Source organism: Neovison vison, chromosome 10 (assembly GCF_020171115.1).
Source record: "Neovison vison isolate M4711 chromosome 10, ASM_NN_V1, whole genome shotgun sequence".
NCBI classification, from domain to species: Eukaryota; Metazoa; Chordata; class Mammalia; order Carnivora; family Mustelidae; genus Neogale; species Neogale vison.
Genome location: NC_058100.1, coordinates 14943858 through 14960301, shown reverse-complemented (window position 1 = coordinate 14960301; position 16444 = coordinate 14943858). Strand labels below are relative to the sequence as shown.

General features: G+C 41.0%; 1 protein-coding gene across 13 annotated transcripts in view; it reads right to left on the bottom strand.

Annotated features, from left to right (window-relative positions):
- ESRRG (estrogen related receptor gamma) overlaps positions 1–16444 on the bottom strand; it is a 622952-nt gene that overhangs the window by 15663 nt on the left and 590845 nt on the right. For all 13 annotated transcript variants that reach the window (XM_044266835.1, XM_044266838.1, XM_044266840.1 and 10 more), the window contains one exon: positions 412–681. In XM_044266835.1, coding sequence (XP_044122770.1) covers positions 412–681 — 270 coding nt within the window. The remainder of the gene's footprint in view (positions 1–411; positions 682–16444) is intronic.

Here is a 16444-nt window from a genome sequence, read left to right as displayed (position 1 = left end):
CAAGAAAACTAGACTATTCGATAACCAAAATAAAAACAACACTATGTATGTTTTTCCAATTGCAAAATGTTCATTTATGAAGGGGAAAATGCTTTCCACATACCCACGGTGCACCCTTATTTTCACCTGTGCCTACAAGACAATGGAGGTAACGCTGTCGGGAGAGCTCCCATTTACCCTACACATTAGGCTGCCAAAAGTTTCACCGCTTTCAATAAACAAATATAATAAAAATAATGCAAGTGGACTTTTCTTATTTCTAACTTTTCACTAGAAAGCCGTAATGACTATAATTTTGCTGTCTCATACAAAACTTACAACCGGGTTTAGCAAATTTCTGAAGAAGAAGTGGAGGGAAGGGTAAAACTGGAATATTAAAAAATGCAACAACGACCATGTTAGCATGCCAACCTGAATTAGCAAGAGCTATGGCTTTGAGGGTGACAAATTCTTCTTTCTCCAGCTTCATGCTCTTGTATTTCTTTACCAGCTGCAGGATAGCATTATTGAGGTCAAGAAGGCCTGCTAACTTGGACTGGTCTTCATCCATTATATAATCATCTGCATAGACAAGTTCATCCTCAAATGAAAGAGATCGGTATACGACACCAAGGATCAAAATTTCCATCCAAGCACTCTGCAGAAGGCTCATCTGGTCCGCCAGGGACAGCGTGGAGAAGCCTGCATGGGAAGATGGGCAGATCAAGTTACTTTAAAGCCATAATTTCATAATGCAACATTAGTTTCATATGGTAGTCAGCTTCTGCATCGGTGCTCAAAATTATGCTGAGCTTTGATGAGATGCTCTTAAATTTTCCCCTGATCATTGTGCGAACGGCAAAGTGAAAGTCACAAACCAGTTTGACTTGCTGGTGTCTTTTTTTCCCTAGGTTTTATAGACACAGTTGAGGTAGACAGAACGGAAAAGTAGGTTTGTTTCTTTCATTTCAGAAGAAAAGAGTATGTAGTCTTTAGACATAATTGATGTCTGGCTACAGTTTTTATAAATGTCTTTCAGGAAGTCAGATTTTCATCCATTTCATCTCTAAAAACTACTATTGATAAACAACAGGAAAATTTAAAAAAAAAAAGAGCTCCCCAAATAACAGAAAACAAACAGTGTAGTCTCACCCTGTAGAGTGCAATTAGCAAACATTTCTCTGTAACAGTCAGACGCTCAGTGAAGGATGAATATTCATACACCCAAAAGAGCCTTCTTAGTTGGATATTTTGTACCCACTGATATGTAACATGAATTCCTCTCTAAATGGTGTTCATTGGTGTAAAAGAGAAAAGAATACTGAGTGGCCTGGCCTCTTCACCAAATCAAAAAGCCACAGTTTGTTCTTCTGATTAACATCCAGTTATTTAAAAAGAGTTAAATATGGTGGCAATGCAGTTTCGTGGGTAGGATATGGGCAGATCCAGATCCTCAGATTAAATATTGGCCCCACTGAGCTACTGGCTCTTTCACTGGGGGAAAGACAATTTATTCGCACCTCGGTTTTTGTTTGGGGGACACACAAAGTAACACCCAGCAAAATATCAATGCTATGCATTCAATAAACCTCGCTATATTAAATATTATTTTTATCTGAAATATCCAGATGACTCCTGTAATTCTTCACTAACAATCTCATCTGAATTCACATGTAACACATATAAAAAAGTTCCTTTCTGAGAAAACATGCAAAAAAAAAAAAAAGGAAATGCTGTTCAATAGGGAAAGAGGAAGTAGTGCAATCAAACCTAGTTAGGAGTAAAAATATTTATTTATACCTCGGAGGGACGAGATCTAGATTCTAAATGGAAGTCTTAGTGAAGATATCTAATGATCAGCCATATACTTTCCCTGAGTCCTAAAAAATGAATGTTTCTTAAATCTTCATTTTCATTTCAAAGGTAATGCCCAGGGACTCCAAGGGGTGAGCAAACAGCCCTATGGTTATTGAGGACAACAATACCACGATTTAAGATCCTGCCACCAATAATTCCATAGAAGGAAAAAATTTTAATAATGCAACTCATAAAATCTATTTTTACTCCTTCTCCAGATCCTACTACCCAAATCATAACTATCCACTGCTGCCCAGTCTTCTTGGTCTCCTGCTTATGGTCACTGCTTTTGTCTCATTTTTATTCCTATCCAATTGTTCACATCCCATCCGATACTAGAAACTACTGCACAATGAGGACAAGGAAACGATTTCCTGCCCTGTTGGTGAAAACTAGTGGTTTGCCACTTGGCACCATTAACTGAAGTGTTTAATAAAATCATCAAGAGGGATTAGTCTGGCTTTTATTAAAGGCGGGTCTTCACACACGTGTAAAAAGCATCTCTTTCATTGTTGATCAAGCCATTTACACATTACATGACAGATCTTCTTCTGAATTGGTGGTGTCAATCTTTCTTTCCTTTTTTTCCCACTCCTTTTCTCTTTCTGGTCATCCCATTGTGGGGTTACATAAGTTTCCTATTAGAATTAGAGATAAAACATGGGGTCACATTTTCAACAGAGTCCAAAGAGAAAAATAACGACCTGGTCTGACTTAGGTTAGGCTCCATTTGCTTTCGGTCTTGAGACTGTTACACTCCCAGCAAACAAACCAAGTACGGCTCCCATCCCCCGGCCACCCCCCACACACACCCCAAGATAAAAGATGCGACACACATCCAAATATACCTAACCTAAGCAATGGGAAGGGTCGGGGTTTGTTTTGCAAATGAAATAGATGAAGAAATAAACGATCGTCTTGGAAAGTTATGAGCCAAAAGGGAGGAGTATTTTCCCCTTTGCCTTCGTGGGCTTGTTCCTTTTCATGCTTCCGAGCAGCCGTTCTCTCTGCCGCAGCAGATGGACAGAGCGCGTAGCCCGCAGCCCCTTCCTGTGACAGCCCTATTCTCCCTCCCAGACACCGCTGTTAGTAAATAGATTTACACATTCTCCAATCTCCACACATCTTTCTGCCGAATAATTAAAAGCAGGATGATTAGTTTATTGAGTGGAAGGAGGAACTTTTTTATTGAGGTCCGTCCACGATTTTATCAGGCCCAGCACTTTTACGGTTGTCAAGAGGACGCAGGCATCCAATTTTTCTTATCTGCCTGATTAATACAAACGCTGTTTCAGGACGCATTAATTAACAGATACAAATCTACGTTCTCATGGAAGGATCAATACGCAGAAGAAAAGAGGCATCAATGTGAATTTAGTGCTGATGATGGAGAAGGCACCCTATCGACGGTTACGTGCACGGAAACTTTAAAGTTGCACAGGGGCCCTTTTGTCCCTGTGATTTACAAATTCGCAATTTTCAGCCATAACAAGGTTTCACACATTTCTTTGGGGTTTAATTAAGCAAAAACAATAAAATTTCATTTTTTTTTTTTAGGTTGGTCCTGCAATTTGTCTGCTCTCTGTTGATGGCTGTGTGTGTGTGTGTGAATCCTTCCTATAAACCTAACTTTTTTTCTTTCAATTCTTAAGGAAATAAAAGGAAAAAGGTTAAAAAATAAAAAATACTGTCTCTCTTTCTCTCTCTCTCTCTCTCTCTTTTTTTTTTTTTTCGGTCAGCGAGGATGGGGAGATGGGTACAGCACAAAAGGTTTGACAAGTTTGCTTTGCTTGGTAGCCTCACATCTCTTTCAGCTGATTAAAGGAAGTGTAATTTTGCAAAATGATAGGAAAAGGGACCATCCATGCTTTCCAGAATGTAAATAAAAGTCTGGACTTTTATCTCTTCGTGCTCTAGAAAAAGCTGACCTGCAACACTTTTAACCCTTTCCTACCACACCTCGGCAGTCTGGAAGCTGGCACAAAGAGAGCCTGCCCAGATGCCTGGGTGACAGGGACATAGCCTCATGAGGAGACTGTTCTGCTCCCCTGGCGACAAAGGAGGCGGGATGCATAACAGAGCTAGCATTGGAATACCACACACTTCTTCTGCCTGCCCTTTAGGACTGCTCCCATATAGAACGACATGGAGATGATAATATTTTGATCAGGGGACCTGAGCAAAGTATAAAAACCTAAATGGCCAAGATCGAAATAAACCAAGTTTAAGGAATTCTCTAAAAATGTGATGGCTCTCTTGGTGCACACGTGCTTGTACCCACATGAGGATTACTTGCGTGCACTGTGCCCGGCATTGAATGGGGTTTTATGGCTACGGGGCTATGAACGAGAGGCCCTCACCCCCGATCCCATTTTGCTACTTTTGCAGAGAGAAACCTTTCCCCCCAGTGAAATAAAATACAAGTCGTCGCTGTGTCGTTCGAACGTCATGTTTTGTACATCCCGGGATCTTAATCTTTGGTGTTTGACAGGTTATAGTTTTAAATGTTCAGCTGTATTACAGCTTTTTAAAAATACACTGATACCACGGCCCATTTTTTTTTTTTTCCTTCCCCAACCATGGCCCATTCCACGCCTGTCGCTGACAACTCTGATCTCTCTCCATCTCCGTCCTGGAGTCAGCGCCATTTACTGTATCTCGGGCGTTTTGCGAGCAGAATGACTCTCTCCCTTGACCCGCAGTTAAATAGCGTGTTTATCTGCGATCCTGTGTGCTCCAAATAAACCAGAGGACAGTTGGGAATAACATCATTTGGAAGGATTGAAAAGCTTCTCAAGAGGCAGGTGCCCCTGAAGTAACAGGCTTGAAGAAAGTATGCTTTGGGCCAACGCTCTTGCCTCCATCCACTAGAAACTTCGGAGGATGACGGTGGCACCATGGGCACTTGTCAAGCATTTTTTTTTTTTTTTAGCCTGGCAAACTGATGCACTTTGCAGTCAACTTACAGAAAAGGCTAAGCATTTGAAAGTGTGAAGGGCAAAAAATATCTGACGGCTAGTCTTCAAAAATACACTTTCATTTCAGAAAGCATAAATGTTTATTTCCTGAACGGAGTGTTGACAGAAATAGGCTGCCGTGCAGGCACCGGGGTTTAACCCCTGCTCATCATTTTCTTCCCGGCTGCTTCCTGGAAACGGAGAGCAAACATCTTGAAATCTTCAGGGTGTCTGTTAATATCGGTTAACCGTGCACTGATTGGCTCCGCTCACTGTTTTTGAACTGTAGTTTCTCTCTTCCACCAAAAATTGATGGTTCTCAGCAAATAGCGATCATGTTAGAACCGTAATTACGCCATAACGACTCACTGAGATGGTAAACAAAACTCATTGAGAGAAGCTGACTGCGCACTGTGGCATGAGTGAGACCCTTTCTCTGCCGTACAAATAAACCCAGTGCTTGCTTACAGGAACTAGGAGAGCAAAGCATCACAACAGCGCTAAGGTCTGGTCTTCGCTACCAAGAGATACACAGATGCATAACCCTTGTTATTAATATATTGTATATTATAATGTTTATACAATATATAAAGATCTTTTCTCTATTCTGCTTTTTAGAGGGATGCCCTTTACGGACTGGCCCTTAGTAGGGGCTGGAGTTAAGCAAGTACAGACGGTCAAGTTCTAAAGTGAAAGCTGGAATCTTTACTTGGGGCCGTCAGAAGCATTTCCCTGAAAACTTTTCTTATAAGGGATGACAAATATTACTTATTATATTAGCACATAAGCATTAGACATCATGCCTCCACTATTATTTTTTGAATCTTTATTCTTCTTGTCTGACTATAAACCAGATTCCAAAAGTTCGGACTCCATTTCGCTTAGTTTGGGTCAAATATAAGAAAAATTGCAAAAATGGGATAGCTCCCCTTCCTAGAATGTGATCCTGTTTCAACATCTGTTGATTCCATGATTTCCTTACTTCCGTTCATATACTTCTAGTAGGATTCACAGAGATTTTACAAGACCATTGTTTTAGAATAGTGGTTTCATAGGAAAAATGTGAAAATCTGAAAGAACTCGAATTCAAAAAATTCTATCTATGTGACAAACTTGAACGCCATCCATAAAACTTAGCAAACGGTCTAGGCAGTGGTGACAAACTAAAAGAGGGATAGAATAGAATCCTAAAGGCAATACCTACCAGTCCAGGATCTCAGAATTATCACTATTAACTGAGTTTACAGGTGCAACTGGCCACCTATGCTGATCATGGGAACAGCCAAAGAAGTTTCAATTAGCCCACTCAGGGGCACAGAAATCGAAGACATGCCCCGTGGCACTGGCGAAATTCTATCTTTAGTAATTGTCCCTTCTTTCCAAGGGCAGCTTGCTCGAAAAATTAAAAGTATAATAGCAGCTAAAGAAAGGTATTCCCAGATGGCTACTCCAGGAAGCATCAAAATGATGACCAGAGGGGGGGTTTTTTTGGCTTGTTTCTGTGAGTGTGGGAGGGTGACAACTGCCAACCCACTTTGAAAAAAGGACTAGATATAAGGCAGGTGAATGTAAAGTAAGAATACAGAGCGTATCTAGATGGAGGGTACGCTCCCTCTTTGGAAATCCCACTTACCCTCCTACTGCTGAATGACTACAGAGGACCTGAAAACATTCTTTAAGCTTTCCCCAAACTCCCTGTTACTTGACCTCAACTTTATGTCTCACAACCTCTCATCTAAGCCAAGAAGAAAGATAAATGACTGGAGGGCATGAGAAAGGTATTGGCTGAGCTGCTTTAAAGGAGGGATACGTAATGGCTTTCTTTTCCTACAATTTTTATTTTGTACTAGTTGAAAACAAGAGAGCTCTGCCTGGAAAGTGTCATTTTTGATGTGACTAAAGTTTGTTTGACCATCAAGAAAAAAGGAAGGCAGTGCCATATAATGTAGGACTAAAAAAAAAAAAAATATATATATATATATATATATATATATGGGCATTTTCAGTCTCACTTTGGGATTAGAGGGACACAGAGCAGGAAAAGCTCATTTTGAAGCCATATTCCTGGTTTGAAAGAAGAAGATCCTGTGCTTGAATTGGACTGGCTCTGCCCAGTCACTGCTGGGACCGGTCGGGAAATACCACAGGAAGTTACAGGGCCCTGACTGGTAGTCCAAGGAAGATGGATCCAGCCAGGGCATCAGATATGCAGGCACTGTCTTCAGGAAATTTTGAGCCCTCATTAAATTTGGTCTAATATTTGATTTAAAAAATCAAGCCTCCAGGGATGCCTGAGTGCCTCAGTTGGTGAAGTGTCTGCCTTCGGCTCAGGTCATGATCCCAGGGTCCTGGGATCGAGTTCCACATGGGGTTCCTTGCTCAGCAGGAAGCCGTTTCTCCTTCTGCCTGCCACTCCCCCTGCTTGTGTGCTCTCTCTCTCTCTCTCTGACAAATAAATAAATATAATCTTTTAAAAAATAAAATAAAATAAATAAAAATCAAGCCTCTAAAATAAATGCATGCTGACTCTTTCTAAACTTTAAGGATCTGTAGCCTGACAGACATTTCCACAGACTTTTAAATAATCTATGGGGAACAACTAATGTCAGATACCCCAAAGCTAAGGAGTTACTGCCAGGAGGAAGCGATATAGGAGGAAGAGGCCAGGGTGGGGAGCAGCGACATTGAGGTCTGCAAATCTGGGTTCTAGATCGACCCACACTACAACTACTAGTGTTAACTTGACCTCTGCTGTGGGCTGAATTGTGTCCTTCTGAAAGACGTTATAATCCTAACTCCCAGTACCTGTGAATGTGACTTTATTTGGAAATAGGGTCTTTACAGATGGTCAAGTTAAGATGAGGTCATTACGGTGGCTCCTAATCTGACTGTAGCTTCATTAAAAAGGGGGAATGTATGCAGAGACAGACACAAACAGAAGGCAAATGAGGTGAAGATACACAGAAAATGCTATTGACAAGCCAGTGGATGCTCAGGGCTACCAGAAGCTGACAGAGATTCTTCGTCACAGCCCTTAGAAGTAACCAACCCTCTCAACACTTCGAGCTCAGACTTACAGCCTAGAGAGCTGTGAGACAATACACTGCTGTTGTAAGCTGTCTAGTGTGTGGTTCTCTGTTACAGTAGCCCCAGCAAACTAATACAGACCCATGGCTGACTCCTTGTTTGTCAAATGTGAAATGGAGATTATCCATCTCTGAAGAAGCTTCCAGTTGCAATGCTGTGTGATTTGGAGTACCACAGTGAGCAGTACTGACAGGCAGCACAAGGCTGTGTGGCTGACGGCGAGCACCTCAGACAAAGACCACTGCACTGGGAGTTGGTAGACCTAGCACTGGGGGCCACCTCTCCCGCCAAGTACCTGTGTAACTCTGAGCAATGAGTCAACTTCTCTGGCTCCTGCATTTTCATCTGTAAAATGAGAAAGTAGAAAACTATGTTCCCAAGGGTTTGGTCCAGCCCTACCGTTACTCAGTTCCCAGTGGTTCCACTATAATAAAATTTAAATCAATTGCTATTCAGCGCATCTATGGTAAGGGAAGCACCGTGCCCGGACCTACCAGGACATACAAAATGAGCGTAATATAATCCATAGCCCAGCGATGTTACGGCACAGTAGGAAGAAATGAGATCACGATGAGGAAAAGAAGGTCGGTACCACTGGGAATGCTCAAAGGGTACGTATATGTGAGGGAGGAAAGATGAGTGTGTGGTTGTACACAGTCTCCCGATGTTTCCATCACTTCTCTCCTCCCTGCCTCCCCCCAGTTTTGGTCTAGACGTCTTTCATCTCTTCTGGGATACAGGGCTATGGGTATTTCCTTCTTCCATCCTAACCATGGCTACTCAAGCATTCTTCTAAATATGAACTCTAGGGGCGCCTGGGTGGCTCAGTGGGTTAAGCCTCTGCCTTTGGCTCAGGTCATGATCCTGGGGTCCTGGGATCGAGCCCCCCTTCGGGCTCTCTGCTCAGCAGGGAGCCTGCTTCCCTTCCTCTCTCTCTGCCTACTTGGGATCTCTGTCAAATAAATAAATACCAATCTTTATTAAAGAAAGAAAGAAAGAAAGAAAGAAAGAAAGAAAGAAAGAAAGAAAGAAAGAAATATGAACTCTACCCATGCCACCCGCTGACCAAAAAGGCCTTCTTGGCTTCCGTGTCTCAGAAGAACCAAACACAAACCCTCTGGCACAGGATGGCATTTCTCTCCCTATTGGGCCCTTTTCTTCCTTTCCTGCCACATTTCCTGGTAACTCCTCTGTACACGGCCTCACATGCTGACATGGAGAGCGCGATTTCCCAGCCCCGCCGGAAACTGCTTCCCGGATTAACGGCCTCGTCATCCACCCGCTGCTCCCTCCCAGCTCTCGGGGATCTATCAGCAAGTCTCCGCTTTCTATTTCTGAAATCAAGCAAAACACCCCTTCCATTCCATCGCCATCATCACTGTTCCTGTGCAACATCCACAGGCACAGCTGCAAGTTATAAAACAGGGAAAGACGGGGGCGCCTGGGTGGCTCAGTGGATTAAGCCGCTGCCTTCGGCTCAGGTCATGATCCCGGGGTCCTGGGATCGAGTCCTGCATCGGGCTCCCTGCTTGCGGGGAGCCTGCTTCTCTCTCTGCCTCTGCCTGCCACTCGGCCTGCTTGTGCGCGCTCTCTCTCTCTCTGACAAATAAATAAATAAACAAATTTTAAAAAATCTTAAAAATAAAATAGGGGAAGACAGAAGTAAATAATGGAGTGAAGGGGACCACCCAGCAGACAGCTCGGTCCCCGTGCACTGCCCTGTTCCCCGAGCTTGTAATAGTGGAGGCCCCTCTCCCTCGTTCCTGCGGTAATCCCTGCACCAGCACCACTGCCCACCACATAGCAGGGGCTCAATAAATATGTGCCAAATCAAATAATGAATAATTCCCTCACAATTTATTGACTGGCTTTCGAAAAGAACGGGACAGGAGGAATCAAGACAGCATTCTAGATATCAGTCCCCTCCCCTGGAAAGGAAAATCCGAATATGCAACAAAAAAGTTACCTCATTTATTTTTTCATAATTCAATGAGTGTTTATCAAAGCACTGATTATACGTAAAGCTCTTCGCTTATACGTACCTGTCTAGTATGTAGGATTTTCTTTGGAGCCACTTAAACTCCGGTAAAGTTCTCTCTCAACCTCAGCTGGTTCCTTTTTAATTTACAATTAAACTTGACCTTTTAATCATATGGCCTACTTTCTTGTATATTGACAAAGTACCGTTCACAACAGATTCTGTGATAATGTCACAATGACTTTTATTATTTACAAGTATCTATAATTAATTTCTCTTTTTCCTACTAGTATAACTATTTTGACAATGTGTGAACTTCTCTTCTGTAGCAAGAGCTTTAAACCTCTGAAATCCGAGCCGAGCCAGGAATGAAAACAAATGCTCTTTGATTCTTTTTACTTGAAGGGATTAAAAAAAAATCTGTATTCTACTTCTTTAACATAGAGTCTTTAGAAATTACACATCTAGTTTTTGTAAAACCCAAATAACTAGTAAAAGCACGTTCTACTTTTGGGTGGGGGGAGGGAAGCAAATTGAGAAATCTTGGGTTTCCTTTCCCTGAATCAAAAGCTGCAAAGGGAAGACAAAGCAGTAAAAATGTGTTCATAGGGCATTTCCCTCTCACTCCATTTTAGGACAATGGATTCTCACTAAGTAAATACTCACTTGTCAGAAGTATTTGCAACACAACAGCCATTGAGTGGCACCAAGGGAGTAAGGTGACTTCCCATTTTAAAGCAGCAAATTAGACATTTACAAACAGCGGAAGATGGTACTTGTTGGTTATGACCTTTCACAGAGTCTGTGCAAGTAGGTGTTAATGTAATTTAAATGCCATTTAGACATGTTTCAGGTTTATCAAACTGGTTTGTGTATCCATTCCTATGTAATAATTTTGAAGGGGAACCGTTTCCCCCTGCTGTAGGAACAAGCATAGCTGGAGACAGTCCTACGGAAATATTCTGAGCCAATAAAAGAGGATCCATTTAAGTCTGTAAGAAGTCAGGTTGGACCTTCAGGAAATCAAGCAGGGGGCCAAAAATATTTTTAGTAACACAGTTTTTGTATGCGCTCCCCCCTCTATTTTTCATACATACTTAGCTGAGAGTTTGGACTTAGGGGCAAACAAGTTATCTCTGTTAGGGATGATAGTTTTTTAAATTAAAATACAGATATGGGGAGAAACAAAAGAAGATGATTTTCGCTAACATAGGTTCTAGGACCGAATATATCTTTTTGCACCATCCAACATTTTACTAAACTAGCCAATAATCATTTGTCAGACTTCAGCAAGAGATAAATGTACCTCAAATATTCTTTAGAACTGTTGCAGAAACAACCACAACTGTAACTTTTGGTTAAGATTTAAATAAAACAAACAACAAATTCTTGGCATGTTTTACTTTCCTCCATAGATTCTAGTATTGGATTTTTTTGTTTGTTTTTTTACTTTTTCTGACCTAAAACAGATTTTAAATTAAAAATGAATTTTTGTGGTGGTGCCTGGGAGGCCCAGTGGGTTAAAGCCTCTGCCTTCAGCTCAAGTCAGGATCTCAGGGTCCTGAGATCGAGACCCGCATCGGGCTCTCTGCTCAATGGGGAGCCTGCTTCCCCCTCTCTCTCTGCCTGCCTCTCTGCCTACTTGTGGTCTCTGTCTGTCAAATAAATAAATAAAATCTTTAAAAAAAATAAATTTTTGTGTATTTTTCCTTTGCCCACGCATAAAGTTTTATAACTTTTTTTTTTTAAAGATGAACTGCTTCTCTTGGGAACACTGAACCATTAAAGGAAATCTATAAACAGCAAGTTAGCCACGGTTGTTTTGTTTCTGTTATGTGTGACCCAACATAATATTCGGATATTGGAGAATTTAAAAAGCACAGTCCACACATTGGATAAATTAGGTAAATATACACACACATACACACACACACATATGTACACATACACACATATATATATACATACACACATATATATAATTTTACTGAGATAGCACAAAAATTATATATATTTATAGATTATGTAAGTATTTTTTATATATTAAAAATATATATTTTTTTCTTTTACTGAGATAGTACAAAAGAGAAAATTAGAAGGAAAAGAGAAATGCTTGCTCCACTGCAGTCTGATTTTGGAGCGAATACTGCCTACCTATCTACAAAGAGTTCAGAGTTTCTCTAGCACATCTGCTTGCATTAAATGAAGACAGAGTTGCAGACTTGAAAGCTCAGGTTATCTTTCCTTTTCGTTATTTTCCCATTCATGAAGGCCACACTCCATGCACGCTAATGTTCCATGTTTGCATCATGGAAACCTGGGTGATTTCATGAGCTCGCCTAAAAATGTGAAAATGTCATGTCAGCCACCAATTACAAAAAAACAGATTTTGTGATCGCCTTGTGTGCGTTCACTGAAATGACCAATCGCTGATTCTACATGAGAGCTCTAGGAGAAAATCACTTATAATTTCTATATTAATTTTAAATAACATGGCTTCAAATCTTTTCAGATTTACCTAATTGGTCCCTTGGTATAGAAACACAAATTCTAACAAGAGCACTAATTGTTAAAGAAAGGCTATTTGTGGAGTTAATGTTAACATCTCCCCTTCTCTCACTTTATTACTAGTTAGGAGCAAAGCAGAAAAAATAATCCTTCAGGTGTGCTTTTCTTGATTTTCCCCAAATAGAAAGACACTATAACTCAGTGTCTCCAACATATGTCCTAGAAAGAGGAGAGGCAGGGGAAAAAAAAAAAAAATCAGCAGGTCTTCTGCATAAACACATGTTAAAGGATTTACAACACAGGCCATTAAAAACAAAGTGTCATATGTATTCATGAAAGAACGTAGGAGAAATATGTTATCCATGAGATGCATGTCACAGATATGAAATTACAGCTTGCTGACCCTGAAATTCCACATTCAAATAATATTAGAAATCCTCACTCTCTATGCTTAAAGACCTGGGCATCATTTGTGCTCTGGACAGCATGGAAAAACAGCTTCTTTGAATTGCTAGCCCCGAGAGTTCGGTTTAAAGTCAGGCTCCCACACTATTTTTCTCGGTGGCTAATGAAGATCTGTTTACGAATATTTACTCCCAAGTTCACGGCTGGTGTTTGCTGGCTCAAGCAGAGCTAAGTCATTACGGCTTGGCATACTTTCCACTGGGGAGGCTACAGTTATCTTCTCATTGACAATAGAGGCAACCCCTTCGATTTCTCTCTGCCTTTCCTTCTTCCTCTCCTCACTGCCCCCCATTTGGATAACTGGCCAAGTTAACACAAAACAAAAACAAAAACATGAAACAACACAGCTCTTGGAATTCCCCAACCACATGAATGCAGAGTCGTTATCAGTAGTAAAAGGCTGCCTGTCGTATTTACCACGGATGCATAATATACAAACCAAACCCGTGCCTCTCATAATAACTCTTTCGGAGACTGTGCTCCATTCCACAGTAGAATGGAGGAGGGAAATGGAGCTGCGGTAAAAAGCTCTGGCGCTCTAATTCCTCTCCTTCCTAAATGAGCAAGGGCACTCCGAGCACTGCTCCCGAGTCTCCCTGCTTTGATCTGTTGGAAAGTAAATTTATCTTTGTATCCCTCCTCTCCTCTACGCTGTGACCAGTCCCTTTCGTGTCACTGAGATCCTGCAAATGGATCCGGGAAATCCTGGAAATTCCTAGGTGAGGTTGATTCAGGGAACGAAGCACAGGAAAAGGCAAATATCCCTGCCCATGGCTGAAATTTGTTGGGAAGTTGCACTGTTTCCTAACTCGTTTGGAGGAGCAGGAACAGTACCTCTGCAGGCAGACACTCCTGTGTCTGCAACAGTCCAAAGTGAAAGGGGGGGGGTGAAGGAGGGGGGAAAAAAAGCTGCCTGATTCTAATACACCTAATTAGCCATCGGCAGACTCTTAATTGCATACATTAGGATGATTCCATAGTGGAGATTAATTCTAAATATACCCAAGCAGCTGGTTAAGATGCCATGGATTACAGTGTGGACTGTACTTTTCCACTTAATTAGATATCAAAATTAAGCAGCAACAAGCATTTTGACATAACGGGGATCAAGCCGCTGCTTGGTATCCCAGAGCTCCACTAAAGTGACCGCTAAACAGAGCCGCACAGATGGAGAGATATTAAATGCCGCACTGGAAAGTAATTTCAAATAATAAAATATCAATATTTACATTTTAATTACCCCTACTGAGAGCCGCTCTGTCATTTTCACTATTGCCGACGCAGCAAGGGGTAGTGGAATGACATTGTGGCTCTGGCTGCAATGACTATTTTGTTTCCATTAAAGAATGACAAGTGTTTTATAAAGAGGCAGTGACACTCGGTGTGTGAACAAGAATGACAGCAGATCAGAAAATTCCTATTAAGGGACTAAATGCCTCAACAAGAGAATTTACTCTGAGCAGTAGCTCCTCCTTGAAGCAAATAATCCTTCCCAAATTTTCTGCTGAAAGTTTATTATTGGAGATGCCCAAGGGAAAGTTCTAGTCTCCCATGAAATATTTAGATCGGCAAAACATTATATGATGATTGTCAATTTAAAAACAATAATACTTGATGTGTACAAATATCCGGGAGTTAGTTGTAAATTGCAACCATGTTTGGGGTTTCTTTTTTTTTAAATTTTCTTTCAGGTACGTCGACGGAGCCATTGATCATAGTTCCTTAAACATATCTGTTTCCTCTCGGGTTCATGCATGAAAGCTGGGGATGTGACTTAGAATCATCATCGTAAGAATGCTGGGCTTGCTTTTATCATCTCGTCATTAGTACTTAATAGTACACAACCGTCTCGGTATAACTTCCCTGGCATGGAAAACAAAGTCAAGAACGGGGCATAATTTGTATGTGCAAATGCACACACATGTGTATGTCTACTGTACACTTTTCTCCAGCTTCTGTTATTATTTAAAAATAGCTCATTCCTACCAGCTCCTATAGGCACCCCAAAAATTTAATTACTCTTTAGAGGGTGTGAAGATGAGATAATGGAAAAAGAAATAAAGGGTATATATGAGATGTGACATGCTGGATTCACGGGATAATAAATGAAAACAGTAAAGTCTTCCTTTGGGGATGACTGTCAAAACTGTAGAGATCTTGAAAGAATTTTAATGCCTCCAGATATGAGAGCGTGCATAAGGGAAACTCCTTGGTCAGGATACTAGAGAAGGCCCTTAACCGACCCCCTATCTTGGAGCCCGCATTTATTTAATGTGTAGAGATGAACAACCATAAACGTGATAAATGGCTACAACGGGAGGCTGAATAGAATTTTTCAAAGAAGAGAAAAGGGAAGTTGGGTAGTTATATAGACCTTTAGCACTGTCACGCCCGTGCCTTTTAAAGCAGCAGTTTTGAAGTCGGAATCAAAACTTGCTAATAGCCACGGTCTACTCACGCTTCTTCTCTAACTGGAAGATGTCCCTCTTCACCGGAAAAATAAATAATAAAAGTGCCCAGGAAAGTTATTTCTTAAGCATCCCTAATGCTTTTAAGGACAAGACAGATCCCCATTTCTCCGCTCCTAGCACCTTTTAATTTCTGAAAGAGCCACGGTTGAAAATCTTAATTAATTGTTCCATACTGCTTCAGGATCATTATGCAATGTAATAAAGGCCGTGTAATTATGAAATTTTATAGCCATTACCAAGGCTGATGGCTCGTATTTCATCCTCAGCTGGACCCGATGGCTTTTAGGCACTCGGCTCCCCTTTGATGAACTACAGACAGATCTATCAGGCCCAAACAATATCCAGGCGAGGCAGCTATAATAGCTACCTACAGATGAAGCCATTGATAAAGATAAACTATAAATCTACACACACAAATGCGGGCACATCGCCTGGGGATGACAGAGAGAGGATGAGGCACTGGGGAAAGGCAGTTGCTCCCACGAAGGCGGCCTCCTGAGCCTCCCGCTCATTCACTCCAGAATGGGTTGGATTTCATAAAAGACAGCGAAACCCAAGTGAACGTCTCATTTATTCTCTATATCTCGAAATCAAATGAGAGAAGGAAGGGGTGTGAGTGTGTCCATGAGCATTGTATTTAGTGCATTATTTAAAGGGCAGAAACTACTCAGATATCCTAACATCTATTTCAGTTGTGGAAAAAAAAAAAAAAAAAAGGCTAGGTATCTGGGATTTTTTTTTTCCCCCTACACAGAACACTAATACAGCAATTCAAAGTAAGTACTCTGAAACAAAGTAGATTATTGCTCAGGAGTATCTTTTTCATAGATACTAACATTAAAGAATATAATTTAAGAACAGAAACCCAAGCCAAAATGTAGACAGGGACAATAAAGTCCCATTCATATAGCACGAAAACATTTGTAGCTCAAGCCTATTTTCATTTTGGAATGTAAGAATTCACATAGCCTACGAATTGGTAGAACTATTGTTTGCTTAACATGTTTCCAACAATACTATTTTTTTTTTTTAAAATTAAGCATTGATGTAGATCCTTTTAAATACCAAGTTCCATGGAAAAGGGCCATCTAGGAAGTTCATTGGACAACCGTAAGTGCCACACACTCCAGGGAGCATCTAGT